This window comes from Scleropages formosus, chromosome 1 (assembly GCF_900964775.1).
Source record: "Scleropages formosus chromosome 1, fSclFor1.1, whole genome shotgun sequence".
Classification (NCBI taxonomy): Eukaryota; Metazoa; Chordata; class Actinopteri; order Osteoglossiformes; family Osteoglossidae; genus Scleropages; species Scleropages formosus.
This window is the reverse complement of record NC_041806.1, coordinates 8,699,833-8,727,603: the sequence shown is the minus strand read 5'-3', so window position 1 is coordinate 8,727,603 and position 27,771 is coordinate 8,699,833. Positions and strand designations below refer to the sequence as shown.

General features: G+C 40.4%; 3 protein-coding genes across 5 annotated transcripts; 2 read left to right on the top strand and 1 right to left on the bottom strand.

The window, feature by feature from the left end:
• Positions 1 to 67: 67 nt before the first annotated feature.
• On the top strand, positions 68 to 18,666 carry usp11 (ubiquitin specific peptidase 11). The gene is made up of 21 exons (XM_018752993.2): positions 68 to 235; positions 2,256 to 2,365; positions 2,881 to 3,011; positions 4,121 to 4,238; positions 5,376 to 5,521; positions 5,714 to 5,775; positions 6,697 to 6,796; positions 6,985 to 7,158; positions 9,455 to 9,613; positions 9,928 to 10,152; positions 10,261 to 10,344; positions 10,565 to 10,659; positions 10,753 to 10,959; positions 11,671 to 11,789; positions 11,898 to 12,329; positions 13,652 to 13,722; positions 13,855 to 13,967; positions 14,238 to 14,387; positions 14,601 to 14,716; positions 14,895 to 14,983; positions 15,283 to 18,666. Exons 1-21 carry the CDS (start codon positions 129 to 131, stop codon positions 15,451 to 15,453), a joined length of 2,979 nt encoding a protein of 992 aa, XP_018608509.1. The 5' UTR covers positions 68 to 128; the 3' UTR covers positions 15,454 to 18,666.
• An 894-nt stretch (positions 18,667 to 19,560) lies between these two features.
• On the bottom strand, positions 19,561 to 23,767 carry LOC108934757 (ER membrane protein complex subunit 3). Of its 3 annotated transcripts, none has more exons than XM_018752834.2 (10): positions 23,642 to 23,767; positions 23,035 to 23,212; positions 22,565 to 22,731; positions 22,420 to 22,477; positions 22,246 to 22,339; positions 22,008 to 22,112; positions 21,682 to 21,763; positions 21,397 to 21,476; positions 21,214 to 21,296; positions 19,858 to 20,277 (listed from the first exon to the last, which is right to left on the bottom strand). In XM_018752834.2, exons 3-10 carry the CDS (start codon positions 22,717 to 22,719, stop codon positions 20,149 to 20,151), a joined length of 786 nt encoding a protein of 261 aa, XP_018608350.1. In that variant the 5' UTR covers positions 22,720 to 22,731; positions 23,035 to 23,212; positions 23,642 to 23,767; the 3' UTR covers positions 19,858 to 20,148. The 3 variants fall into 3 exon arrangements, with proteins under 3 accessions (XP_018608352.1, XP_018608350.1, XP_018608351.1); XM_018752835.1 differs by having other exon boundaries at positions 23,181 to 23,212; XM_018752836.2 differs by lacking the exon at positions 23,035 to 23,212 and having other exon boundaries at positions 19,561 to 20,277; positions 23,642 to 23,766.
• A 201-nt stretch (positions 23,768 to 23,968) lies between these two features.
• uxt (ubiquitously-expressed, prefoldin-like chaperone) lies at positions 23,969 to 27,564 on the top strand. The gene is made up of 6 exons (XM_018752882.1): positions 23,969 to 24,398; positions 24,696 to 24,777; positions 25,302 to 25,369; positions 25,480 to 25,587; positions 27,147 to 27,210; positions 27,369 to 27,564. The coding sequence occupies exons 1-6, from the start codon at positions 24,316 to 24,318 to the stop codon at positions 27,429 to 27,431; spliced, it is 468 nt and encodes a 155-aa protein (XP_018608398.1). The 5' UTR covers positions 23,969 to 24,315; the 3' UTR covers positions 27,432 to 27,564.
• Positions 27,565 to 27,771: the final 207 nt, after the last annotated feature.

Below are 27,771 nucleotides of genomic sequence, written 5' to 3'. Positions count from 1 at the left end.
CCCGCTTTCAGGAAGTCGTCATCGTCCAAGCGCTTCCTGCTTCCGGCGGCCGTTTCGGTTTTCCGGTTTCTGCTACAGCGGATGAGTCGAGCGCCTTCCTTACCGATCCTGACGTTTATGTGGTTATTATGGCTGGTACTGCTGCTCCTGCCGCAGAACCGCCTGGATTAGAGACGCAACGACGAGAAATCGAAGCCCTCGTTCAGCACCATGAACTGCGAGCTGGAGACAGTTGGTAGGATCATTGATTGGCCGCTTACACCCGCACTCGGCGACACAGGAACACGTCTGTCGTGCTAAGCCTAAGGGCTGTCCGGTCGCTCCCGTCATCACCCGTGTGAATGTCTGTCTGTCTGTTTGAACCTGCAACAACAACACGTCTTGTTCGGAAGCGCCCCCATCTCGTCTAAACGTAAACTGATTTTCGGTTACGCGTGTGTATACACTGACACTGACTGTATTTGTGTTTGTGTGCGTGCGCGAGCGAGCCCGCGTGCTGTCAGTGTCAGGTTGTGTGTGAGGGACTCCCGGGAAATGTCGTTTTCGCTTCGAACAGTAACCGGTTGCACATCGAATCGGTCGGCAGTCGCTGTGTCTGTTTTCCGTGCTTCTCCAGTTGGCTGCGGAGCCACACACAGGAGGAGGTGACAGCGTCTCCTTTAATTACTGTGGTAAATACCAAGTGCACTCGGTCTTTCCACTGTGTTTCAGTCAGTGGACCGAACCCCGCTTGTCTCGTCTTTTTGGCCCGTTTCTGAAGGAATTGTTGAGCGGGGAGAAAACGGCCCCTGCTTTCTGTTTCGTTATCGTTCCACAGTCCCGTTTCGTGCTCAACTCTATGGCAATTAAAAAAAAAAAAAAAAAATTACATATTTACTTCAGGCTGAACTGTAACTCTGGCTGAGGTTTTATGAACGTGTTTTAATTAAATCTTCTCATGTCACACAGAGTAAGTGATTCAAATGGAGTGTGTGTGCTCAGTGCTTAACCTCCATCCCAAATTTACTCTTAATATTAATAAAAATAAGGGGTTGTTTAACTGCACACGCTTGTTTTATTTTTTTTTAAATCTGCCAGATTATCTGGTATGTATTTTACAGTGCTAGATTGGTACATTTCCAATTTATTTACCCATTTATGCTATAGGCAGGGTGTTTTTTACTCTATCAGTTAAGAGTAAGTACTTTAGTCAAGGGTACTACAGCAGGACTGGGTTTCAAACCGTTAGTCTTCAGGTAACAAGGTGAAATCTCTAACTTCTGCCCAACTAACCAAATGAGCAGTTTTTCAGTGGATTGCTGTTTAGGTTTGAAGTAAAAAGGTGTAGATGCTGCACTACATTCCACTTTGCGGTTTGAGAATGCTGCTTTTTCTATCTCGAGATTTTTTCGTTGTTGTCGTCGTTCACTTGTAGCGAAACGAATGAAATCTTTCGACGGTGTTCCTGACGTTTGCAGCCAAGTGTTTGGCTCAGTCGTTGACTTGTGATGTGCTTCCTCCTGTTAAAGGGGAGCGTCCTCGGTCTTTCCTCAATGGCTGCAGATCGAAAGCTCTCTGTGAAGCGGTGTGAAAGTGAAGCTGTTACATAAGAGTTCTGACTGGAGTGCTGGATGGCAATGAGGAATTCAGTGTCCCAGTCAGACTCCCCCTCCCCCAGGGTTTTCAGCTTTGATTTCTGCATAGGTCTTAAAATGAAAAGTGCTTACGCTCATGGTTTCCAGTTAAGCATGTTCTGAAGGTCATGATGTGCTTCGAGGATGTGTGCATTCTTCGGATACTACTCATCTGTCCAACATGAAGTGAATTTTCCTGCTTTCAATCACCAAAGGTGACTTTTCCTCTAAATATTGTTACAATGCAGGAAGTATAGCCGGATCTGTCAAAAACTGTATGTGAAAGGTGGCGGAATGAGGCCCCACATATGTTTTTTGGGCCAGTCATTGCGTTGTTCTGGAGTTGAACGAGCGGTCTGAAGATTTGAAGAAGAGTCCAGCTAAGATAAGGAGCTTAGAGGAGCCTTGGAGGAAGCAAGTTCAGTATGAGGAGTCCCCATTAGGATGGGAGCCAGCTCTGAGATGAGGAGCTTAAAGAAGGCTGGAGGAACCAGGTTTCGAATGTTGTGTGTGGGGGTGGTCCTGATAAGAGAAGGGTGAACACAGCAAGTACATGGGTTGCAGGGTAGATAAGACAATGGAGTGAGATGTAGGGTAGTGAATGCGGGAAGAAACATGTCTGTCTCTTTGGACTGCTTTTAGGTACATGCTGGAGAGACGATGGTATGATCAGTGGAAGGAGTATGTTGAGACAGGTGATCAGAACTCTTCGTCCTTCCCTGGGCAGATTGACAACACGGAGCTCTTCGAAGGTGAGTTCAGCTGAACCATGCTAAATGAAATTCCAACAAATGCTGGCTGAAAATGCTCACGTAAGCAGTAGGGTGAGCAGAGAGAGACAGTAGGAGTGCATCTAACAAGCCTTTTTATGCTTGTGAACTGAAGTATTAAGTTCACTGAAAGACTGAAAGTGTCTGACATATTTCTCCACTTTTTCTTTATACCTCTATAATATATATTTTTATATACTACCTTTATACCACAAGAAACTGATTAAAATTCATAGGTTTTATATGAAAATATTGTCTCTGCAAAAAGAAGCTTGTTGTAAACACCCCAGGCAGTAGGACAGATTCAGGCTAAACTAGTCCTGTACTGAACCACTTCGTACACTCATTTAACTGAATTGATTGATTACTTCAATTATATAAAATATGTAGGGGCTACTCTGTTACCACAGTCAGAGTAATATTAGGAAATGACATCAGCTGAGAGACTTTAAAAAGAATGCTATGGAGGAGCTCACGATACTTTCTGTTGACCACAGACCTGGAGTCCTACCACCTGAAGGACAGGCTAGTGGAAAATGAGGACTTTGTGTTGATCCCGGCAGAGGCGTGGCACAAGCTTCTGGCTTGGTATGACATGCTGCCTGATCAGCCCCCACTTGAGCGCAAGGTAAAGACCTTGTTTCACCATCGTTTCTTACCAGCTTTCATAAGTAAGGAGGTCTTCTGGTTTCTATTCACGTCATGCAGTACAGCTTCCCTTTGCTTAGGGAAGATTCCCCCCCCTTTAGTACTAGAATTTTGAAATCAAACCTTATACCAGTTAATTTTAATGACTCTTGAAACATCCTCTGAGTGGAATAATTAAATGGAAATTTTTAACTTTAGGACTGTTTTCTTATCCAACAATGCACTTGCTTTTGCTTAGTAAGTTCAAAGGTAGACTGATATTGGTATGAACATACCACATGTAACCTTATCTGTACATATATTTTAAATATTTTCAGAAATGTTTGTTGTGGTAACTTCTCTTTGTTAATTTCATGTTATTGTATAGGATAAATAGGGGGCGCGGTGGCGCAGTGGGTTGGGCCGCAGTCCTGCTCTCTGGTGGGTCTGGGGTTCAAGTCCCGCTTGGGGTGCCTTCCGACGGACTGGCGTCCCGTCCTGGGTGTGTCCCCCTCCCCTTCCGGCCTTACGCCCTGTGTTACCGGGTAGGCTCCGGTTCTCCGTGACCCCGTATGGGACAAGCGGTTCTGAAAATGTGTGTGTGTGTAGGATAAGTCCAGAAGACATTTCAAACAAGTACTGACTTGGGTGATGCAGTGGAGTTCTTAACATTAATACCATTGATAAATCTAGATCACAAAATCAAATATTTTGTTCCTAGTCTTCTAATGCATGTAAATTGTTGGTTCTGCAATGTGCATTGGTCACATTTATATAGAAAGCCATTATAAAGTGTTTAATAACAAAACAATATGTATGATTGTACGTTCCCTCATATAAAAGGAACAATTTTTGTCATATGCCTCAGCTCCAAACTACACAAGTAGGGAAAAGTTTGCAAACTATAGTGTAAATAACATGTATAGCTGGAAAAAACTGGGGAAGAACTCAATTTCATCAGAAAAATCACTCTGAAAGGGGTTCATGCAAGGCATCAGATTTCATTTTAACATATAATGCTGTTTGTCAGAGAATGTGTTACTGGGAGGCTTCACAGTTGTTACATTTGTGCTGAAATATATATCTAACATGTTCCTTCATGGGTTACAGGTGGTCGACTTGCCAAGTACAGTCAAGGTTGAGGTGTACCCTGTAGAGATCTTCCTGTGTCTCCACAGTGACATGGAAAATATTCTCACGGAGCAATTCAGTCGTGCTGACGCTATACGTAAGACCCCAGTATTCTAAAGTTCATGCCATATTTTCAGACTTTAAAGTTACCTTCACCTGCATTCTGTAAAATCGTTCATAATATTTGGAAAAACGTGTTTGTTTTTTTTTCTTTTCTTTTTTTTCGCTTTTCCATTTTGAAGTCTGCAAATTGTTCCTGTTTATTATGGGTATTGTGAAAAGGGAAGAGAAACATAACTACTTTTACTACTAAAACATTTATGTCTTGTTGTACTTCTTCCACATCTCTTGAGATGCTGTAAAGAAATGTGGAACATAGTCCAGAATACACAGTTTACACTATGCTACAGAGCAGTTTGTGTAATTCTGGTGGTTACGTTTGCATTTACGTATTTGGCAGATGCTTTTCTCCAAAGTGACATATAACTGGATGCACAAATGATCAAAAGCACCATTTTGCTTGTATACATTACTCAAGTAACCTCCTACCAAAGTGATACTCAGATAGCAAATATGGCAACTTTATGTAGCTGTCAGGAAACCAGAAGAGAAATGGGTAGGAAAGACAAGAGTTTTGAGACCCTCCTCCCATCTTCATCTGCAGAGTTTCAGCAGTCTACATTTACAGTTTTGAGGAAAACAGTGAGACTGATCTGTCACATTGGAGCCCAAGTGGCGAACCAGCAGGCTTTTGATTTTGGATCTGTCATGAGCTGAAGAAGTAAGCCGCCAGAGGTGTTGGAGTTTAGCAGTCGTGCTAGAATGCAGTGACTGATAGGTCCTGTATCTAACAGGTTCTGGTTCTCAAGCCTTGACTAGCAAACAAAGCTGTGGACGACACTGCTACAAAATAGACAGTAATCAGAGTAATAAAAGGGTTAGTGTCCACCTGGAAAGGCAGCCCATAAAACAAATTGGGAAGTGCACATAAGAGCATCTAGGTAGCTGTGAGACTGACAGGTGTCTGTGACTGCATGAAGCTATTTCTTGCTCAACCAAGAAATTTGACAGCATTCCATCGAGCTGAACATGGTCAGGCGAAATGTTTGATTCACTTATATTAACTTAAGTCATATTTCTTCTTTTAGGTTTTAATATTTTCCTCAATTTTTTTTTTTGATGAATTCATGTCTGTTTGAAAGTAATATGATAATTTGCTCTGTGGCTCTCACAGATACGATTCAGAAGACCATGCGGAAGCTTTTTGAAGTCCCGGAGAGTGCAGAGACCAGACTGTGGATGAAGAGTTCGGACACCAGCTGCGAGAGACTGCGCAACATCCATATGACCGTATTAGACTCTTGCCTCAGCTCTGGCATGGTGAGTTTGTTCTTTCTTGTAGGTGGGAAAATTCAAGACCTTTTCATGACAGCTGAGATATAAATTGTGCCATCATAGGGATATAATAGTAATATCTGAAGAGTTTCTTCTGATTTATGTCTGTTTTATCTTAGTGTATATGGGTATGTCTCAGGACTGAGTGTGGCTGGCTATGTTCCCATCATGTTGTAGACAGTGATCATGGAGATGAGGAATGCAGATGGCACCTGGCCCAGTTCAAGACCCCAGATTATGTGAGTCTGTTTTCAGTCTTATTCGGGTTAAAATCTGTTTTTGAATAGTTCTATAATAAAATTATATATTTACAGAGTGTCATTCTGAAGATAATGTCAATGCATGAAATCTGTCATTTAGTGGTAATGTCAGTAAAAGGAGACCTTCACTCTGAAACAGACCTGTCTTTGTGTGTATTCCCACTTTATTCCAGACAAGCTGTCAGTCACTCTAAGACATGATGAGTTGCTCATAACTGAGCTATATAAGGGCAGCCAAAATGAGTTTGCTGTTGGCAGCATTTCCTGCTCAAGTGAAGTCAGTTTTATTTAATATGGTGTGTGTTTCAGGATGTCAAAGAGCCTTTTATTTACAAAGGGAATGAAAAACAAATTAATATGTGAAAAATGTAAAACTGACCTTTGAGTAAAACTTCTGGAAAAGTGTACAGTTTGAGGTTGTTTTGTAGTGTGCATTTGCGAGAGAATGATCTTCGTGTTTTGGTCGTAGACTACCTGAGTTGGTCATTGTTGTAGTTATACTGCATCAGATAGAGCTACTCTGTCAAGTTTTATCAAGTCTATGCAAGTTTTACGTGTGGCAGAGGGAATCTGTGAGCTGACTGTATTTTGAGAGGAAAGACTAGTTCTTATTTATTATTGTTCACACTGAAGCAGAATCAAAGATGTGTGACACTGAGTAACCCTGGCAAACTGAGCTGTGATGCTGTAATAAAAAAAGATGAGGCAGATGATATATATAACAATGAGGGACACCAGATGTAGTCAGCGCAAACTCATGTCATAGCACATCTAGTATGAGTGTGACATTACGTTGGTGACATTGATTGCTTGTCTTAAAAATGGCTCCAGTAGCTCACTTTTGTTAAGGACTGCTTCTGCATTAAACATGAATGTAGTTTAATTGTGCTTTGCCTTCAGGAGGAACTCAGTGGATGAGCAGGACTCATACCGGGGCCAGCCAGGAGTGTGTGGTCTCACCAACCTGGGAAACACCTGCTTCATGAATTCTGCCCTGCAGGTGAGCTGTTGGTGCTTCAGATACTTTTGTAAAATATTTGACATACATTCATGTCTTGTGATTTGTGAAAATGTTTATTCATAAGACTGTCCAAAATCATATTGGGTTTACCCCCCTTGAAACAAGACACGTCTGTTGTCATTCTTTCATTCTAATGGGTATGTCACAATCCTTTGTGTCCCAACCAGTGTCTTAGCAACACCCCACCACTGACAGAGTACTTCCTGCGCAATGCTTACTTGGAGGAGCTCAACTTCACCAACCCACTGGGCATGAGGGGCGAGATTGCTGAGGCCTACGCTGACGTCATTAAGCAGATGTGGTCAGGACGCCATTACTCAGTAGTGCCGCGGATTTTCAAGGTATGAACCATTGAAATTTGGTACCACGCATTTTCAGGGATATAGAACTATCTGAAAAGCTCTGTCCAAGCTGTCATGTGGTAACATAGGGGGAAAAAAAAAAAGTAACCCAAAATATAGGTAGTCCCTGTTGTAAGTCAACTTTGTTGTAAGTTGCAAATCTCCTTTTAGTGTATCATGTAAATAGTGAGGACATAGAAAGAACTAACATGCATAAATGATATGGGTTTTGTTCAGTTTTTTTCCTGTAGTGATTTCACACATTATTCATAATAGGATATTAATATTGAACCATAATATTTGAATAATGAAATATTTGAACATTTAAAACATTGTGTTTTTGCAGCACTATTTTTTTTTCTTTCGTTTCTAAATCTATTCTTTTGCCTTTTCTGTTTAGTGCTGTCAGAATGCTCACTTTTTTGCCGGCTAGCCATTTTGCATAAAAACTAACTTGAATGGAATCCCAAATGAAAAGTTTTGTAAACAAAATAATGTTTGTATAGGTAAAGTGCAGTTGCTGACAGACAACCAAGAACTGACTGAGACCCAGCCACTAACGTGTGCGGGTGCCGGCAGCATGACCAGCAAATCTTATCATACAGCAGATGGAGCAATTGTCATTAGACAATACAACTATAATACAGGCAGTCCCTGATTTACAAATGTCCGACTTACGCACAACCCGTAGTTACAAACCACCCCTTACTGACTGGAAGTTTTTTTTTTTTTTTTTTTTTTGGGTCACCCTTAAGTAACAATCAAATGAAAACTTCATAATTAAGCCTATTATATTAAAAATTTGAGTTACTATATATACACAATAGTTTGTAATAATAAACGGGTGCTACTTTGCGAATTTCATCAAAACATTGTGCGTCTACAGCGGTTTGTCACTTCGTGAGCGGGGCCGCATGAGCCCGAGGTAGGACGGATTTACTTCTTTTCCTGTTAAGTGTCTCGTGTTACTGTATTTGGCTTTAATTTGTTTTCATCCTCCTAACCATGGCACGAAAGCGTAAATGTGATGCAAGTGGTGGTGATGCATCCAAGAAAAAGGAAACGATCACGATTGAAACTAAAGAGTAAATAAAGCAAAAGGTGAAACCCTAACAAACAATGGAAAGCAAACATTAAAGTTTCTTTGTTCTGCACATATTCTCTCTCTCTCTCTCTGAGAGAACACTCAGATACAAAGGCACTTCTTCCCAGTTGTGGAATTTCACTCCAGACAACACCCCCCCCCAATTCTCAAACCTACCTTGCTTTTTTGCTCTTCAACTCCTGTCCCTCATCGTTCCCCAGTCATGTTGCACGTCTCTTTGATAACGACCACCCACCTTGTACCTCGACCACGATTTTGGATCCTCACCTCTGTTCAGTTCGCTGATTGACCGATTGAACATTCGCCCGCCCCCGACCACAAGAACACGTCTAGTCCTTTGATTCTGAATAAACGATCCTGTATTTTGGTCCGGCCTCCTCCATGTCCTCTGTTCATCATCACAGTAGTAACATTTATCTCTCTATCTTTCTATGTCTCTATTATACATTTACATTTAGTAATAATTATAATTACTATTATCATTACGTTGTAATATTGTTACTGTATATTATGTTAAAGATGTTTTAGTGTATCTGAAGTGTTTCTTGAATGTTTTTCATGCATACAAAGGTACACAATATACTAAGTCAAACATTTGACAAACTGACATTAGATACCCACCATACCCAACTGTTTCAAGTTATGTCAAAATCCGACTTAAAGACAGACTGAGGACACGGAACTTGTTTGTGAATCGGGGATTGCCTGTACACATCTCCTATGTGCTCGGTAAACAAGTGCTACATTATATGTTTAGTATTTTATTAAAAAAAAGCCTAGTATTCTGGTTTATACTGTGGGATGTGGCAAATTGACTGTACTTGAGAATCACATGTCTACATCCAAATCTTTTTCTATTGGTGTAATACATTGTTTGTATTGTTCTCTGATATGTTCATCACTTTGGAGAAAAGGAGTTGCTAAATAAATAAATGTAAATGTTATAAGGTTAATGGGATTGCTGTCGTAAGTCCATGTTGTCATAAGTTGCGTATGTCATAACTTGGAATATTTCTGCTGGGTAGTTATTGGTCCTTTGTTAAATTGTATATATGCTGTATTCTGCAAAAAAAATGTCATGGTCAGTGGTAAATCTGTAGATTTGTGTTTCATATCACCATACTTACTGCAAAGGTTGATTGTATCAATCAGTGAGTGAGCAGGTTTCATCCACCCCTGTTGTGTGTGCAGACCAAGGTGGGCCACTTTGCCTCCCAGTTCCTGGGCTACCAGCAGCATGACTCCCAGGAGCTGCTCTCCTTCCTGCTAGATGGCTTGCATGAGGACCTAAACCGTGTTAAGAACAAGGAGTACATTGAGCTGAGGGATGCAGATGGGAGGCCTGACCAGGTATGAGCCTCCAGATCTGGGCTGCATCTGTGACTATGCTTACTCGTCTTTAGCGTTTGTCTACATGGAGTAGGTTTGCTATACTGCATTGTTTATGTTGTTGAAATTTCATTTTGTAAATGGCCCATATGTACACTTTTTTTTTTTTTTTTTTTTGGTACATATGCATGAATTATGGGTTCATCTGGTTTTATGCTTTAGTCCTTCTGTATGTTGTACACAAATATGCTTATAGTTATCTGTATATATCTTTGATTCAAGTTGTATTTGCATGTATGATATTGCTGTCAGAATCTAATCATGCAGCATTTCAGGAAGTGGCGGAGGAGGCATGGCGTAACCACCGGCGACGAAACGATTCTGTGATAGTGGACACGTTCCATGGGCTATTCAAATCCACACTTGTCTGCCCTGAGTGCAGCAAAGTGTCCGTTACTTTTGACCCTTTTTGCTACCTGAGTGTACCCCTGCCTGTCAGCAAAGAGAGGGTTATGGAGGTGTTCTTTGTTTCTGTTGATCCAGCAGCAAAACCTGTACAGGTAAGGTCTGCTCATTTGTGTAGAAGGTACAGCCCTGTAGTGAACTTGCCGAGTCCATGATGTTTGATTTGTTTTATGTTTTTACTTTTTTTTTCCCCCTCTGTCTAGCATCGCCTGATTGTTCCCAAAGCAGGCAAAGTGTCTGACATGTGTACCGCTCTCTCACAAGTGACCAACGTCCCGGCGAGTCAGGTAATTTCAGAATTCAAACTGAGCATCTTTTTGTAATTGGCTGTATTTGAGTGTTTCAGTGGGAGTTTTATGATAAGTGCCTTGAACAATAAAAGTGTTAAGTAAACAGCAGGATGTCTTACTATGAAGCTGTAATGCTGACTAACAGAAATGACGATTCTCTTGAAATTGAGCAGAGTTTGCATAAATTCTGAGTTTCCAACTTCTGTTCCTGTTCCAGATGGTAGTAGCAGATGTGTTCAACCATCGCTTCTACAAGATTTACCAAGCTGATGAGTCCCTTAGCTGCATTCTGGACAGAGACGATATCTTTGTGTGAGTACATCTGTGTGTGAGGGCAGCATTCTTAGCAGCTGGATCCTTTGGTGCTCTCAGCTCCATGCTTGATCTAGGCACTCCTTTGTGCAGGTACGAGCTGAGCCGCGGTGCTGTGGAGGAGGACGGTGATGAACTGGTGCTTGCACTCTACCTACGGGAGCGCTCACACTACCGGGAATATGGCTCCAGCAACAGCAACTATGGCACCTCACTGTTTGGGCACCCGCTGCTAGTCTCTGTACCCCGTAGCCAGTGTTCTCATGAGGCTCTTTACCAGGTCTTCCTTCAGCGCTTATCGTGAGTTTCTCTTTCAGATTGTTCTTTGATAATATCCTGCATTTTGGTGTCAGCATGTTCAAGGTTCTGGTTACAGACTACAAAGATTTGCACCCCATTACCCACAAGACATGATCATTCCTCTATTATCTCAGCAAGAGTGCTATGGCCATTTAGTGGTCCCACTCATGAGGGATCAAAAATTGAAAGCCAATTGGTTCTCATTGTTGACTCCACGGTGCTCTGATTCCTCCTGCAGTTCAAAGACATGTAGTTCAGGTGAATTGTTTACTTTAAATTGTTAATAGTTTGTGTGTGGATCATCAGAGTGTAGATGAATGACTACTAAGTACTCTACTATAGTGTATCTAGCATTGTAAGTCACCTTGGGAGAAAAGGTGTGGGTTGGTACAACTGTGTAGTGTTCATTAGAAGTTGCTTTTCAGAAAAGCATCTGCTAAATGAGTAAATGTAAGAAGAATCTCAAAACACATCTCTTCCAAATGCACTTCTCTCCTGATCTCATAGTAGCTACATAAGTTTGTTTCGTGCCATCTGTCAAAATCATCATATTGCCAATATGACACTAAATTCTGTAAGCAACTACTTGAGTAATATGTGGCAAAAAATAGTGGTGTTGGACAAACTGTGGACAGTCTGGTACATTAGGTGGTCAAGCTGCTGTATCTCTAGTCTTGTGTTGCAAAGGGCTTAGGGGCTTGTCTCTTTCAGTCGCTATGTTCGTGCACCTGACCCATCAGAAGAGGTGGAGGAGCAAGAGGAGGCAGAGGATGATGAGGAGGAGGAGGAGGAAGAGGAAGAACTTTACAAGACAAATGGCGTGAATGATGGTAATGGCCATGGCCATATTATCTGTAGGTTTAGTTTTGATGGGGCTGTCATCTATCACACAAACACAGAGCATTATTACTGTTTGAACTTTACGTCTTCTGACACAGATGACGAGGAAGATGACAGTGACAAGCCAGGTACATCCAAAAGAGAGGTGGATGGCCAAGGAGAAGGCTCAGAGTCAGAGGTAAACCAGTCCAACGATTCTGAAGAACAAGTAGACTCCACCGTAGTCAACAGTTCAAGCACAAAGGATTGCAGGAATGAAGATGGCACATCTGTTGAGTCTGCTGTTGAAGACGAGGCACCAGACATTTCTGGCAGTCAGCAGACGAGACGGATGCCATCTGAGGATGATGAGGAAGAAGAAGAGGAAGAGGAAGGGACGCGCCTCAGCCCTCAGTCCAGTGAACGACACCCTAAGAGGAAATGCTGCCCTGCAAAACGAAGCAAGCTCCTGTTCTCCATCCAGGCTGTGAACTCTAACGGTACCACAGAGAGGAGCATTGGTGACGGCAGCAACACCTTCTCCTTCACTTGTAAGTTCTTATTCCCTCTGTCACATACTTCACTCCTAAACACAGTGCTGCTACTGGTTCAATTCTTTAGAAAAGCTCATATTCTAAGGCCTTCAATTAGTTTAGTGTTACTGGAATTGTATAAGTAAATTTGTCCATTTATATGCCAAAGTAAACAGAGACGGTAAGCTTCGTAAGACACTTTGGGCTCATTGTTTCTATAAAATCAGATGAGCCCTAAGTGTAGAACTAAGTGATCCAGCTAAAGTTCTGTTCATTGGTGTCTGTGATGCTGACATTATAAATATATCCTTCCCTTGTATAATTGGGTCCTGTACAACAAAAACTGCTAGAACAGCTAATTAAAAATATATAATCTTTTTCTTGCATTGGTGGTGTTATTCTCTACAGTAACATTTTTGCCCAGTTACACAATCATTTTACTTCCACAACTGGTATTTTATTCACTGCCTACTATATCTTTCACTCTCCAAAGCACACAAATTGCAATGCTTGCATGACAAAATTAACTTCTGTATACACTTTGTACTTCCTGTTACATTGACATTCTCAACCAGTCACAACATTGATTATGGTAAAAGTAACACACAAGTAAAGCAGTATTTTCCATACTGACTTTTAGATATAAACATGCAGAAACTAACCGGTAGTGACAAATTGTCAAAAGCATCTCGTTTTCAGCATGAGAAGAAAGCTATAGGAAAAAGAGAAGAAATTGAGGCAGAAAAGCATGAGGAAGCTGACCATCACAAATAAAGAAAATTAAGTGAAGCTATCTGCAGTACTGCACTCGCTGTCCAGTAAAAAAAGTTGGAGTCCTAAGGTAGCGCTGTTGGTCACTTTGCTGTACAAGTCATGGTACCAGTTTTAATGGTTTGGATAATAGGTGAGGCTTGGGTGTACAGAGAGTTTCCCCACACACAGCCAAAACAGTTTCCGAGAACAGCAGTAGTCTTGTCCTCCAGTTGGCAATATTGTACGTTAAAGGCTGTCATCTTGACAATTGATTCATGTATCTGCTGTAGACCAGTATCAGGGCATGAAGTTAAACTCTTTACTTTTACTGTAGACACAGATGGGCTAGAGAAGAATTAATTGCATTTCTTTTACTTCACTGTACTTTATGTATTGCAAAGTGAATTTTTTTACCCCATTGAAAAAGGAAGGATACAGCCAGCCTCAACAAGACATCATGACATGTTTTGCTGTTTGAAAGTCAAGTTTCTTTGAGAAGTCTTCAGTCTTTAAAAAGCCTTGCAGGAATTTTTACTAAATGAGTCCTTGTATGGATGTTGATCAGGTGATCTGTCTTTTCTCCACAGCTCAGCCCTATGTGGCCATTGACTGGGACCCTGACATGAAGAAGAAGTACTACAATGAGAACGAAGCAGAGGTATGGAAGGCCTCTGCGTTGTTTCTCTCTGTGTGGATCAACAGGGTCGACCTAGCATTTGTGACTGTGCATTTATCTTTGCATGTGCTCACTTGGGTTTGACTCATTGGTGGTGGCCCTCTGTCTACGCAGAAGTACGTGAAGCATCCAAGTATGGAAATCCCACACCAGCAGACACGGGTGGACCTTCAGCAGTGCATTGAACTCTTCACCACAGTGGAGACTCTGGAGGAGGAAAACCCCTGGTACTGTAACACTATTTCTAGCTTCATTATGCAGCCTTTACTCTAGAACCAAACAAAATGTACAGTCCAGGGTAATTCACAAAGTTTCTACAAGTTATGAAACCACTCACTATTGCTGTTGAAGTGCATACATGCCTTGACTTTTTTACTCAACTTTTAGTTCTGATTTCAGCCCTGTTCTAGTGCTACTTGCAAGAAAGAGAACTGTTTTAATTGTCCAAAGAAGGCAGTAGTTGGGAGTGCATGTGGTAAAAGATGATTCTGCTTCAGGTACTGCCCAAACTGCAAAAAGCACCAACTAGCCACGAAGAAACTGGACCTGTGGTCTCTGCCGGAAGTGCTTATCATCCATTTGAAGCGCTTCTCCTATACCAAGTACTCCCGCGAAAAGCTGGACACCATTGTGGACTTTCCTATAAGGTGTGCATTTCTCTGTGGGAGCTGGAGCTTTGGTGCTTCCATACCTCCTTAACACTGATGCACAGCCATGGCTCTGCTGTCTGGCAGCTCTGGTAGACGTTACGTCCTCAACCTGCCAGCGCTTCCCAAACAACAAGGAGTGTATACTTTTATTACAGATATGCTAAATAAACAGGCTGCCTTCAAGTGCTTTCTTTCAATTTTTTCTCATAGGAACCTGGACTTCTCAGGGTTCCTCCTGAGGAAGACCAGTTCTAGTGGGGAGCCTCCCAGCCGCTATGACCTGATAGCTGTGTCTAACCACTACGGAGGGCTTCGTGATGGACACTGTAAGGATTTTCATTCCTTTGTATTCTCAACAAAATACTTTTAATACAAGTTTTTTTTTTTTTTTTTTTCCCCCCCTCCCCCCAGCCTTAAATTATTTGCCTGTGCTGCAAACCTTTTAGCAAGAAGTCATCCTGCAGACGTGTCACATCTCTTCTCCTTTCTTCTTGTCATCGGTAGATACCAGTTACGCACGAAACAAGGATAATGGACAGTGGTATTACTTTGATGACAGCAAGGTAACCTATGCAAGAGAGGAACACATTGTGGTAAGTTTGGCTGTCTGAATCGCAACTTATCCAGTGTGCATCTGATGATGGAGAAAGTGCAATTTTAAAAATTTAAAAAACTGTTTTGTGACAATACATCTTGCAGGCTGATTGTCTCTCCTTGGTGAATCTATTAATTCACTGATGTGATGCTATAGTCTCTGCATCTGATATGGAGTTTGATGCTAGATGTTGGTGTTGAAGACTGGCAGGTCATCTAATAGTAGAGATACTTAGAATTGTTTGTTTTGCAGACTAATTAACTGCAAAATCTTTTTTTTTTTCTGTGTCTCTCCAAGACCAATGCTGCCTACCTCTTGTTCTACCAGCGACAAGACAAGATTCGCCAGCCCACCCTGCCTACTCCCTTGGACAGCTGCTCTTCCCTCACACACTCTGCCAGTGGGGTGGCTTCCCCTAATAACAGAGAGGATGGGGCCACTTCCTGTGTGAATATGGAAACAGACTAAAGTGAAAGACTTTCTACTTCTTTTGTTTTATGGTGGGGCAGTTATTCCTGCTTGTTTTTGTTTGTCTTGTTGCTTTGTATGTGTCCTTTTCAGAAAGGAAAAAACTTGAACCTTCTGTCTCCTCATGGAGTGAGGGGCAGGGGCAGAATTCTCAGGCTGGTGCACGAGTATCGGGGGTGGGGAGCGACACCCCCGCTGGCTCTTGCGTTTGAGAAATGGGTGACTGCGAACAGGAGGACATGGTGGAGCCAAAATGGCAGATTAAAAGGCGGCAGTTTCCAGATGTGTACTGACCAGTAACAGCTTGTCACATTTATATTAAACTTCTGATTTGTGTGTGGAAGACAATACTTGTAAGTAAAGTGAAAAATCAGGCCAATACAAGTAAAAAATGATTGCTCAGTCTGTGACAATGGATTCAAAGAGGCAAAAGTAGATGCATTACAGCCAAGCCCAGATTGGGGAAGAGCTCTTGTTTCATACAGTGTCTCAAGGCACTGATGCCACTGTCTTAACTTCTGAGACAGCTGAATTTTTAATCATCTGTGGTTCTCTCCAGTGGCCAGTCCAAATCTCCTTGGGATAACTAGCAGTAGTGCATATCTGTGAGGAGGAACTCAATACAGCACTTTGAGGTTTGTTCTGAATTCCAGCTCAAGTGCAGCCACATTGTTTTCTGTGTCTCATTCTAGTTAACTTATGCAGCTCTATTGAAAGATCTTCTGATTGTGAAAAAGGCCAATCCAGGAGTTTAGCACACTTTAATCAGTGGATTCCATGGACAATGTGGTTATTAATGCTAGCACACAAATACCTGAGATAAAATGGCCGAGTAGCTTGTTTTCCATGATACTACTAAGAGTCAGTGGACTTCCTATGTTCAGCATAGCTTGCAATCCCCCCTTTCCCACTTTGTCATATCAGGGACTGCATGAACAGGAATCTGTATAGATTTGCAATACGATCACTATGGACTTTCCAGCCAAGCACCCTGGTGTGGGAGTGAAATTGTTTTACATTTACATGAAGCTGGTAAAACATGTTGGCTTGGCATCAGTTCAGTGGTGATCTGTTATTTATTTTTTAACTGAAATATGTTCATAGCAAGAATTGCCTTTGCTTCTTCAATAGGCAGCACGTGCTTGTTTCTGGGAAATGGCATTTGAGTGCTTTTAGTGGTACTCTCCATTAGTTCTGTTGTACACTTTTTCCTCTGCTAAGAAATGACACCAAGAAAGGGTCTTTGTTATGAAACATAATCAGAAACATATTTTTTCGATCGATAAAGAATTTGTATTTTTTATTGGTATGAAAATTAAGTAGAACTTAGATGCAGAACTCTTTCTTAATTGCTCTTAGTAATGAGAGATTTACTGGAGGAGAAGTGCTTTCTGAATACTTTCTTGACTGATTTTCCAAGCGCAATTGTACAGTATTTTTATATTCAAATTAGTATTGTTTTATCTTTGGTCATCTGAAATAGGTGAGCAGGGGGTGGGTATATTTTCCATTTTAATTTCTTGTTAATAATAGATTGGATATTTTATTGTATGCTTATCCTTTGATATAAAAAATGAAATAGGATTTGGTAGGTTTTACACACGGTCCGTTGCATCATAGCGCATGACCTACATATGAGGTTCCCAACTTTAAAGATGTCGTCATTCTGTTGAGATTAAAAATAAGAACATGGCCAATTGTGGGGCACCATGTGTGCTGGGGGCACAGAATACATGGCCTGCACATGCTCCTAAGAGGTGGGTTGGTCCTCTCTTCCACACTGTAATATATTTTAATCTCATGCAGAACAGTTTCATTAAATGTTCTCTGTATTTTCACCGTTTTGTAAGTCTTACACTTTAAATGTTTACATATTTTCCATAAAGAAATAAAAGAGAATGGTCCTAAAAAAAAGAAGTCTTTTCTTAGGGCTTACTTTAAATGCAATTAAGAGATGATGGCTTCCATGTTCTGGAGCACATGCATAAGCATGAATTAGAAAGGGTCTGAGAGCCATGCTTGCCTCTGTAGAACTTGCTTTCACCGCATTACCTGCCACAGTCTGTGCGCAGTTATGTCCTTGTGTTGGATGCCTGGATCAGTTGTAGATACGCCGACACTCCTTTGAAGGGCAAGGGGGTGGATGTGGTGCATAGCCACTCCAATGGACTTTAGTAATGTCCTTGTGAACATGCATGAATTTGCTGGGTCTGACAGCTCTTGGCCAGTGTCCCAGTAAAATGTGCTTGTTCATAGCTCTAATATGTAACCTCCTGGTGGGACATGAGGAAGGGGTGGACTTTGCTACCCTATGATGCCACTCCTAGTGCAAGATGTGCAGTGAGCTCATTTCCATCCCCTCTGTGATATTAACTCCAACAGCAATAATCTCACTGCTTTTGTTCCTGTAACTTGTGTATACAAACCATGTAATAAAGAGAAGTTATGTCGTTCTTCCAGAGGCATCTAACCTGTCTCCACTGCCGTCATTTACTGGCTAGCTGGGCATAGTTTGCATCAGTTACCTCTGTAGTAGTTTAAAATTCTTGACACAAGACTAAGAATTATTAGTCTCACTACTGACCTGGATGTGAGCCTGATAAAACATACTGTGTGCATCATTTCTACGTGTGATTCAGTTTTCTTGCCACCATCACCTACCTGATGTCTATCCTAAGAATTCTTACCCATTTTCAACATTTAATGGTACTGTGCTCATGGTCACAAAAGTCACTTAACTAAGGGAAGGGCTTTCAAGATTCATAAACCTGTTTACATTGCCTGTACATTGGTTTTTCTACTTTGTACATTCATTGCTTGCACCCTGCTATTTCAAAGATGGGCATTTTAAACCAACATTTTCTGCTGTGTAAAGCAGGTGTAATACACTGATGGAAATCACTACTGTAAGTGAGATTTGTAATACAGTTTATGATAATCTGACATCTCATTTTCATATCTTTTGAGTTTCCTCTCATCACTAGAGCAGCTACTTTTGGTGTATAATGAGGTAATTCATCCCAATGGGTTCCATGGGACTGCACTGAGTGGAATTATTTGTTACAATTTTGAAAACTATTAACTGTACAGTTGTCATTAAATTTGGATTTGATATTTTTATCACAAATGAAAAGTCCCTAAACAACAGTGTACCTTAAAGCAAGTGAAATCTGTTCATAGATACAGAGGCTTTCTAAAACTCCAGCGTTCATAAGGCCGTTTTTTTAATTTTTTCGGAATGTCTCATCAAAATGCTACTCATCTCTTTTGCTTGTTTTAAATGTCAGTGAAGAAATGTCTCTTGGTCCAAGTGAGTAGACATGCAAAGATTGCATTTAAGCATTTATAAAAGTTATGTCACTTTTGATTGTAAAGAAGTTTGTTGAAATATTTATGAATTAAGTCATTTGTTCAACAGAAGCATGCAGAGGATTTCATGTTTCAATTGCAGTCAACACTTGTTCTGGACAGTCACAAATCACTGTTAAACTCAGTTGGCTTTTCCACATGAAAGGCCTGGTCTAAACAAAATAGCTGATTTGTGCCAATCACTTCTGCTGTTCTACTTTTAATTACTTTTAGAATATTTTACTTTTTGCACCACAGTATATGCATAATTGTATATGTTCATACATAGATCTTTATGTACAGTATAACATCAGTTTTCCCCCCAACTTATTTTGTTTTCCAACTAAATTCATTGTAGAGCAAAACATCTATTTTCTTCTTGCATGCTGTAAAAGTATGTAAATAAAAGGCTATTTTAAAAAAAAAATAGGCTTTAGATTATCACTTTGACTAATGGTGGGGCCATACTGGAGAGAATAATAATTCTGAAGATTTGCATTTGCTCATGCTACTGCACATGCTTCATCCACTTACGTGGTCCAAGTGTGTTGCAACTAAATTATAAATATCAAGCTGATCTACATAAAGGTTATTTTCACTCATCCATTGTGACAACTTGGCCTCAAAGCCTTAATGCCCTTTTGCTAAAACAAATTTTTCTGTGTTAATGTTGCTATACCCATCTATAACAGAAGAAGGAAAACATCTTTTCAGAAGTTTCTTTCAAAGGTAACTACAAACACTTCAATAAATATTTTATTGTATTGTTTGATTGCAGAATCAAGCATTTTAAGATAAACACCAATCAATAGCACTCCTGTTTTAACATACAAATCCTATAACATGCTGTATCAACTTGTAGGCTACATGTGTAACCTGTAATTCTTTAAAAAAAAAAAAAATTGAACCATGAGGGCAAGTTTGTTTGTGACAACAAAATGAACCAAAGTTAAAAAGTTCATTACTGCAAATAAGACAGTGTTTTACTGGAAAACATTACCTCTCCCACTTTTCAGTATTCCTTATTACAGTTTTGTTCAAAGAAGAAAAATGAGGGCATTTCTTGCATCCATAAAAGATATGTCATGAGAGCTTGGTAATTTAGCAAACATACATGCACTTTGGCACAAAATTATGGCTACGATAAAAGTTTAATATTAAACACAGCAAATAGCAAAATTAAAAAAAACTAAGAAAAAAAATCATTTAACATTGTCTTTGGGTTCTCTAAAGATACTGGCACTTTTGAGAAAATGGGTTGGATCCATTCAAAAGTTCAGGCTGAATGATGGGGAGGGGGGAACACTGGCAGACACTGGATCCTGTAACCGTCCCCAATTCATCCTGTTAAAACATAGTGGATTTGAGCTCGCGACTGAAGAGTCCACCAAAGTTCAGATCTTTACACATGAGCTCTTCCTCCACGTGCTCCAGGGCCCACCGATGCTCCACGATCTCTAGCGCCTCCCATTCACTCTGTAAAAACACAGGATGCTCACATCTCACAACAAGATTGACATCCCTCAGGCTATGGTTTTAATTCTAGACAATGTTTTCACAAAAAAAAAAAAATGTCCATAACCAAAGAAACTTAAAGGTGTTGTGGAGGGGGGTGGTGGTGTCCTCCTCCAAAATATATTTAGCTTGCCACAGCTTACTCATCTCAGGTACAGAGTGCAAACCCACCCTAAGATTTACTTAAATTAGCCAGCCCTAGATCGATGAATCTGGTTTTAACAGATGTGTCCACAACTTACCAGATGTGACATTGCTCATGTTCTATTCCACAGTGGATTAAAATATATAAGAGCAGGATGAACAGCCATTTGTAGAGTAACTAGGGCAGTGTACGGCGCAAGTAGGCATCTCAGCGAACATGTGGTAACAGGTCAATGTGGTAACACTGAAGCTATAAAATACTGTAATTATACAATCCTCACATACAATAATATGAGGAAAGACTCATGGAATCTTCATTAGAATAGCAATTAAACACAGCTATGATGTGTCACTAATTACGGGTTAGCCCTCTGACATCTCCGAACACCATTAAACTCCTCCTTGGATCTCCACTGATCAAAAACGACCATTTTAAAATGCACAATCTAAATGCCTTGGAATGATGTTAAACTTCAAATGGTATTACTACAGAGCATTTCCAAAACATCTTAAATTTAGACATAAGAATTATCCTGTAAATACTGATCATATGGGCATTATGGTGCTTTCGGACATTACTTTTAAGGTTCTACAGAAAAAGAAAGAATAAATAAAAATCACTAGTTACTTTCATTTCTTTTTCACCTGCCCAAAATGATCATTTTGTTCAGGATTCAGATTATAGAAATGAGCTGTAAGGACTTAAATATGTCCTTGAGCTTCATTTTAGCGATTACAGCCAAAATTTCCCACCTTGAAGGCCTTGTTGGGATCAGGAGGCATTGCCATGGCTGCTCCAGTCATGTGGTCTTGCATGATGCGTGACTGATCAGCAGCTAACAGACAGAATGTACAAAAACATAAAATTCCATTGCTACTCAAATGCATTCCATGACTTTATTTTACTCAGTAATTCAACTGCCTTAAATGACCTACCATTGTCCTGTCCAAGGATGAGGCTGTACATGCTGCGAAGTCCAAACACATTAAGGAAATACCAAGAAGCAGAACTCACCCTATGAGATACAAGCATAAACTACGTAAACCTCACAGACTTCCAAAACTGTCTACTGGCATCACAGTTGAGCTTCTTCATGATGCTCTGAGAAGAATGCCTTGGAAAAAAAGACTGTAGCACTACAAGCATTAGAAAAATACATTTAACTTAATCATAAGTAAGAAGTGAGCACCATGAGTATGAAATTAAAATAAATACCATACCAGGACGCATCGAGAGACAGAAGATCTATTCCCCGTTGAAGCATTGGCTTGAATCTTAAAGTAAGAGGGAAGGGAACCTTTGCTGGGAGACAGTAAGTGGTTTATTTAAATTCTGTGTTTAAAACCCAGCCAAAAAAAAAAAAAAAAAAAATTTCATGCCATTACAATGCATACTGACAAATTAAAGAAGTGTACATCAAGACAGAACTGCCACAGATGTGAACAGAAATGTGAATTAGAGGAATCAAAGTTTGCACACCGTTTAGCAAGAACTCACTTTGTAATAATTACTCTTAATCGCCTGGAACGCAAAAATCAGAACTTACTAGTGACAAACCCAGAAAACGCCCAGTTAATCCACCCGCCGATCAGAATCATGGGCAGAACATTAGTCACGTTTCCCTTCATCATGTCAGTCAACATGCTGGTGTCTAAAAAGAAAACAAGCAAATAAAGCTGGAAATTAACTACAGTTTTTTTTCCCAAGCAATACAGCGAGAACTTTCATTGTCTCTTTAACGCTGTGCCATTTACACCAAATAATGGACTAAGTTATTTGCCCACCAGTCATTGGGTTCTTGGGGACAACCTTCCGTTTGACTTTTTTGAAGAACCCCGTCTCTGCATTGTTGAAGTAATGCTTTCGCATTGCGAACGACTAGGAGAAACAAAATTTGCGCGTTAGAAAAGTGCATCAGGCTTCTATCTGTGACTGAAAAGGTGCCGTGAGCACGTTACCTGCTTGGGGATGTATTTTCCATTCTCTCTCAGCACGCGGCTCCGCAGCAGGACTTGACTGCGTGAGGAAACTCAGCTGGATTGACCGATTCATAACGGAAAAAAACGAGCCCTTTGCGGGACGAGAAGCGAGCGGCGGTCTTACCTGTCCGACACCTGTTGAACGTCCACCTTCTTGTCACTGTGCAGAAGCTGGGTGACATAGTGGCGAATAACCCCGACCAGGAAAGTGATGACCACTATGGGCAGGACCACCCACAGGCGGATACTGGAGTCCAGCAGCAGTTCCGGACCCGCCATGTGTCCTCACGCCTGAAGGAAAAATTGACAGCTAAGGTTCCTCGCCTTACCCTTACATGGGGGGGTAGACATCGCTGCGATCATCACACTTCTGTTTGCAGGTTCGAATCCCACCCTCAGCTCTGGCACCTTGGGCAAGTACCTACCCCGAATCACTGGGTAAATGAGTAAATCACTGCAAGTAGCTTAAGAGTGGAAACTGGGTTCGAGAAACTAAGGCGCCAACTACATGATGACTTACAGTAAATAATTAAGAAGGGTTTTATTGCAATTATGGCTGTTGTTCGAACAAATTACGTGGATCTCTCCGCCCACCTATTAGTCCTACTTCTCCGCCTACTGTGGGACGGACGGACGGACGCGCCGCGCGAGCGTCTAGGCGGCTCCTCCAGCTCGCGGGGTGTCGCGTCACGTGACGTGTCGTGTCGTGTCGTGTCGTGTCACGCGGCCTGTTCACTGACCGTCCAATTATCCGCTATTAAATGTCCAGGCACTAGTAGACCGCATTCGGGGTTTCCACATGCCGTTCGGCGCGATTGTTGTCCAAAAAAAAAAAAAGAAAACACACAACCGCACTCCGGAATTAACACAGACAGACGACTGAAATACACGCGTGAGGAGGACCAAGTTCATGCGCAAAATCTGACCTTATGATGACCTTTGATCTACGATATCGATACATTAAATCAATAAATACATTTTAATCCAACAAAACATGCGTGAGGCATTTATTTTCCAATTCGTCAATATTTATTGTACACAGTCACCGTGTATAATACATTTTTTTTGTTACATATTTAAAATATCTTTAACTTAGCAGCTGCGCACTGACTCCAATGGCCGCGATGTCGTGCAAACGTCATATGAATATGAAATTCAACAAATCCTGATAAATTAGCACTTGTAGAGCCGCTGGTGTTACCTTAAACAAAGTGCTGCGTAAAACAAATCGATGCCATTCCCCCTGTGAACTCCATGTTACGAAAGGCTGTACGGTACTATTTTAATACGCAACCTAAAGTCGTTCTCCTCACTCATTGGCTGAAGAATGGCACGTGGGGGGATTTAATGTCAGACTGCACGTTCCAACACGTGGAGGCAGGACGTCGATTCTAAGCGAACCACGGGAACCTTGTGTTTTTATTGGGTGGAACAGGCGCAGAAACAGGAGCTTTGACCAATCAAATAGGAAATAATGAAGGTCAACTCATCCGCGCGGTCCAATGAGAACGCGCAGCTTTAAGCGGCTCGAGGCTATAGACGAAGGTTTACGTCCTATTCAGTCGCGGAAGAGAAAAAGCATGTAGTCTTGTACTGGGTGCATTTTTAAAAGTAGTATTTCTTTTTGTTCTGTTTTTACAACTTAACGTTCAGGTTTGTAAATTTTAGCTAGTCCATTTTTAGTGACAACTGAGCGTTGCTGTTTCAAACTGAAGGAAATGCTAAGCTTAGTTTGCACCCTGTGGAACCGCGTTTTGCTTCACTCGCAGCCCTGAGCTGAGCGCTGAAATCCACCAGCGGAACGAGTCGGTTCTACCAGCACGTCATCTGTCGCTGTCTTGTCCGTTCGGAGCGGGGGGACGAAACGCAGTTACGATGACGTCAGGCAAGGCCAGAATCGACGAGAAGATCTTGCAGTACGAGACGTTCATCAACGATGTGCTCAAGAGGGATCTACAGTGAGTGGCATCCCGTGCTCGAATCGGACTCTCGCCTCGTTTTGCTTGACCATGCAACCTTTTTTAACGTCTCAAGCGGCCGGTGAACAGTGTAGAAGAAAAGAAAATCACGTAGTACGTCATGATTATACCATCACTTTCCAATAGTAGCTGCTTAGTGACAGTCACAGATCAGTCGCTTATTGAAGGGACCAAAAAAACCAAGACACACGTGCGGTTCTAAAGCACATATGCATCTCCAGTGTTTTTTTTTTTTTTTTGCTCTGTTTTGATTGATGACAGTTGATGTGTTATCAGGAAAGTGCTGGAGCAGAGAGATGGTGTGTACGAGAAGATAGCTCAGTATCTTCAGCTGAAGAACACCATTGAGAGCCTCCAGGTAGGACTCGGAGATCTTGATGGATATACCCTCATCAAGAGCAGATTTTTTTTTTTTTTTTTTTTTTTAATCGGATGACTAAAATGTTTTAATTCATTTTATGTTTGATATTGGGCAGCGCGGTGGCACAGCGAGTAGCGCTGCTGCCTCACAGCACCTATGTGGTGTGAGAGGATGTTGGTTCTATCCCTGCTCAGCATGTGTGGAGTTTGCATGTTCTCCCTGTATCTGTGTGGTTTTCCTCTGGGTGCTCTGGTTTCCTCCCACAGTCCAAAGACATGCTGGTTAGGTTCACCCATAGTGTGAGCGACAGAGAGAGTGTGTTGCACTGATTTATGGATGAGTGACCCAGTGTAAGTAGTGTATCTAGCAGTGTAAGTCACCATGGTGAATAAGGTGTGTGGCTGATAACAGTACATAATATCCATTGTAAGTTGCTTTGGAGAAAAGCATCTGCTAAGTGAATAAGTGTAAATGTAAATATTGCTTTCTGCTTTAAGACTATTTTTTTCCACTGCTTTCAGGAAGCTGGTAGCAAGGAATTGAAGACAGAAGTTGACCTGGGATGTAATTTTTATGCCCAAGCTCATATGTAAGTGTTGTGTTATCTAACTAACTTCCAGGCTGTGTAACTGGAAGGAAATTGAAGCTGAATGTTTTATATATATGATGTGTATATATATATATTTTTTTTTCCTTCAGCCCTGACTCATCAACAATCTTTGTGGCTGTTGGCTATGGATTTTTTGTTGAGCTGACATTGCCAGAAGCTCTTAAGTTTATTGAGAAGAAGACAAACCAGCTTACGGGGTATGTCTTTGTTTATCAGTATAACTGAAAATGCTTCAATTTTTTGTGGTTATGCATTGCTGGCTTTTCAAATACAAGCAACTTGACAACCGTAAATCTGTCAATAATTGCCCTGAATTTTGAGGCAATTAAACAGCACACATTATACAAAAGCTCTTTTTATTAAGTTTAGGCAGTAGACACTAGAAAGCTAACTTTCTTGTTTAACCTTTCAAACAGAAACAGTTCAGCAAATTGGTTGAATACCTTTGAAAAACTCATTTCTGTGTTCTTTTACTTAAGTTTTGATTTGCTAAAGTCATTAAAAGGATATGTTCTTCTGTATGATTTAAAATTAGTACTTGTGGACGACTTCTTGCCGTGTTTGCTCTACTTTTTGACTTGAGATCATCTTGAGACTGGAATCAATGTTATCCAATTGCCTGAACCCAAGGAAACTTTTGTATTATGTGTATCTGTTTACATGTTTCTATATGTTTATTTTACTGTAAGTACTTATGTGAATAATGAAGAAATTGTGCTGTGGCATTCAAATTCATGAATTTTTTTTTGTGCCTTTTTAAGGAATGTTTTTGTTTTCTTGTTAACAAAATCACTTATTTTTGTAGCAGTTACTATGTTTTTATCATTAATTGTTGCAAATTGCTGTCAGATGAACTGCACCAAGTATTGAAATAGTAGAAAAATGATGAAAATTTCTCTGCAAAATTCCCTGCATGTATGACTGTTAATGTAGTGTCTAGTTGGTATGTAGTACTTGAGTGGTTTCAGTAGTTAAGTGGCTTATGTGGTTTCAGTTCTCTTTATAGTGTATATCTCACTAAGGATTTTCCCATATTCCAGCTTTTTCTCTTAAATGATCTGGCTCAAAAGTTGGGTCCAATTAATTTTGTAAAAAAAAAATTTTCCCCTTATTAAACGTCATATTCCCTTTTTTTAATTAGATCAAGCCATGCAGCTGTGGGCATACTGTGTATGGCTTTAAAAAAAAGAAAAGACTGCCAAAGCCTTCATTAAACAAACATTTTCACAAAAGTGACAGCATGGGAGCTAAAATATTACTATGTTTTTCAACTTAGAGCTGAGGTAGCATGTTGATTGACAAAGTAAAGATGTCAATTTAGCAAATTTCAAATTTAATGTAAGACATAGGAGCAGGATGTACTTTTTAGCAGGGTACATGTTATGCACTTGTTTTGCTAATGATTCATATTCTGATCAAAGTCAATCATGGAAATAATTAATTGTTGGCAGAATTAAATCAGTTCCTGGTTCTTAAGATTGTGCTTATACTGTAGAAAAAAAAACACTAAATATTACTATTATAGCATTATTTAGCTTATTTCGTTCTCTGAAGCAGCTCAAAATGTTGGGTTAGCATACAGATGTTTTACAATGGTTCAACCCATCGATACAGTTGCGTAATTGTTAATGTAACAACTTTGGGTAAATCAGCATGACCTTGTATTACAGTTGAATAATTGTCTTCATACTCCTATACACTGAAAACACATTTTGCTGTTGAGTTTGAAGTTGAATGTGTTTTTTTGCATCTTTAGATATACTGAGACCTTGACAAAGGACTCGGCCAAAATCAAAGCCAACATAAGAATGGTTTTGGAGGTAACTAAACCTTTTCGTATTTTTTTAATACTGCAAGGTTTCATTTGAAAACACTTAATTATTAAATGTTTACAAAAAAGTGCATTTGAGCTGTTACATCTGTTCAGTGTTGGATATTAAGGGGTCATGTGCTCATCCTGTTATATTTTATTCAACAGGGCTTAAAAGAATTACAAGGCTTCAAAGATCTTCCAGAAGAAAGGAGGCAAGAAGTTCTATAGCTGCATGGAGATGTTATCTTTGTTCTGAAAGCAAGATCATAATTTTATTTTCTTTTTTCTCTAAAGTTGCATAATGAGACTGAAAGACAATGCAAAGAAAGAGAAAGAAAATTTCTAAGAAAGTTAATTGTATTTTTTGTGGCTTAAAATCACAATTTAGTAGAATAAATTGTAAGGAACTTTTCCATCTTTTTATTGTATTAAATTTTATATAAATACTGTAATCAAGGATAACTACAGTGATTTAAATGCTCTGTCTTTTTGACAAACTGATTGCTTTTGATGGTTTCCTAACTTGATAGGCCACATTTACATTGAATTGATCTTAAAATGTAAATGC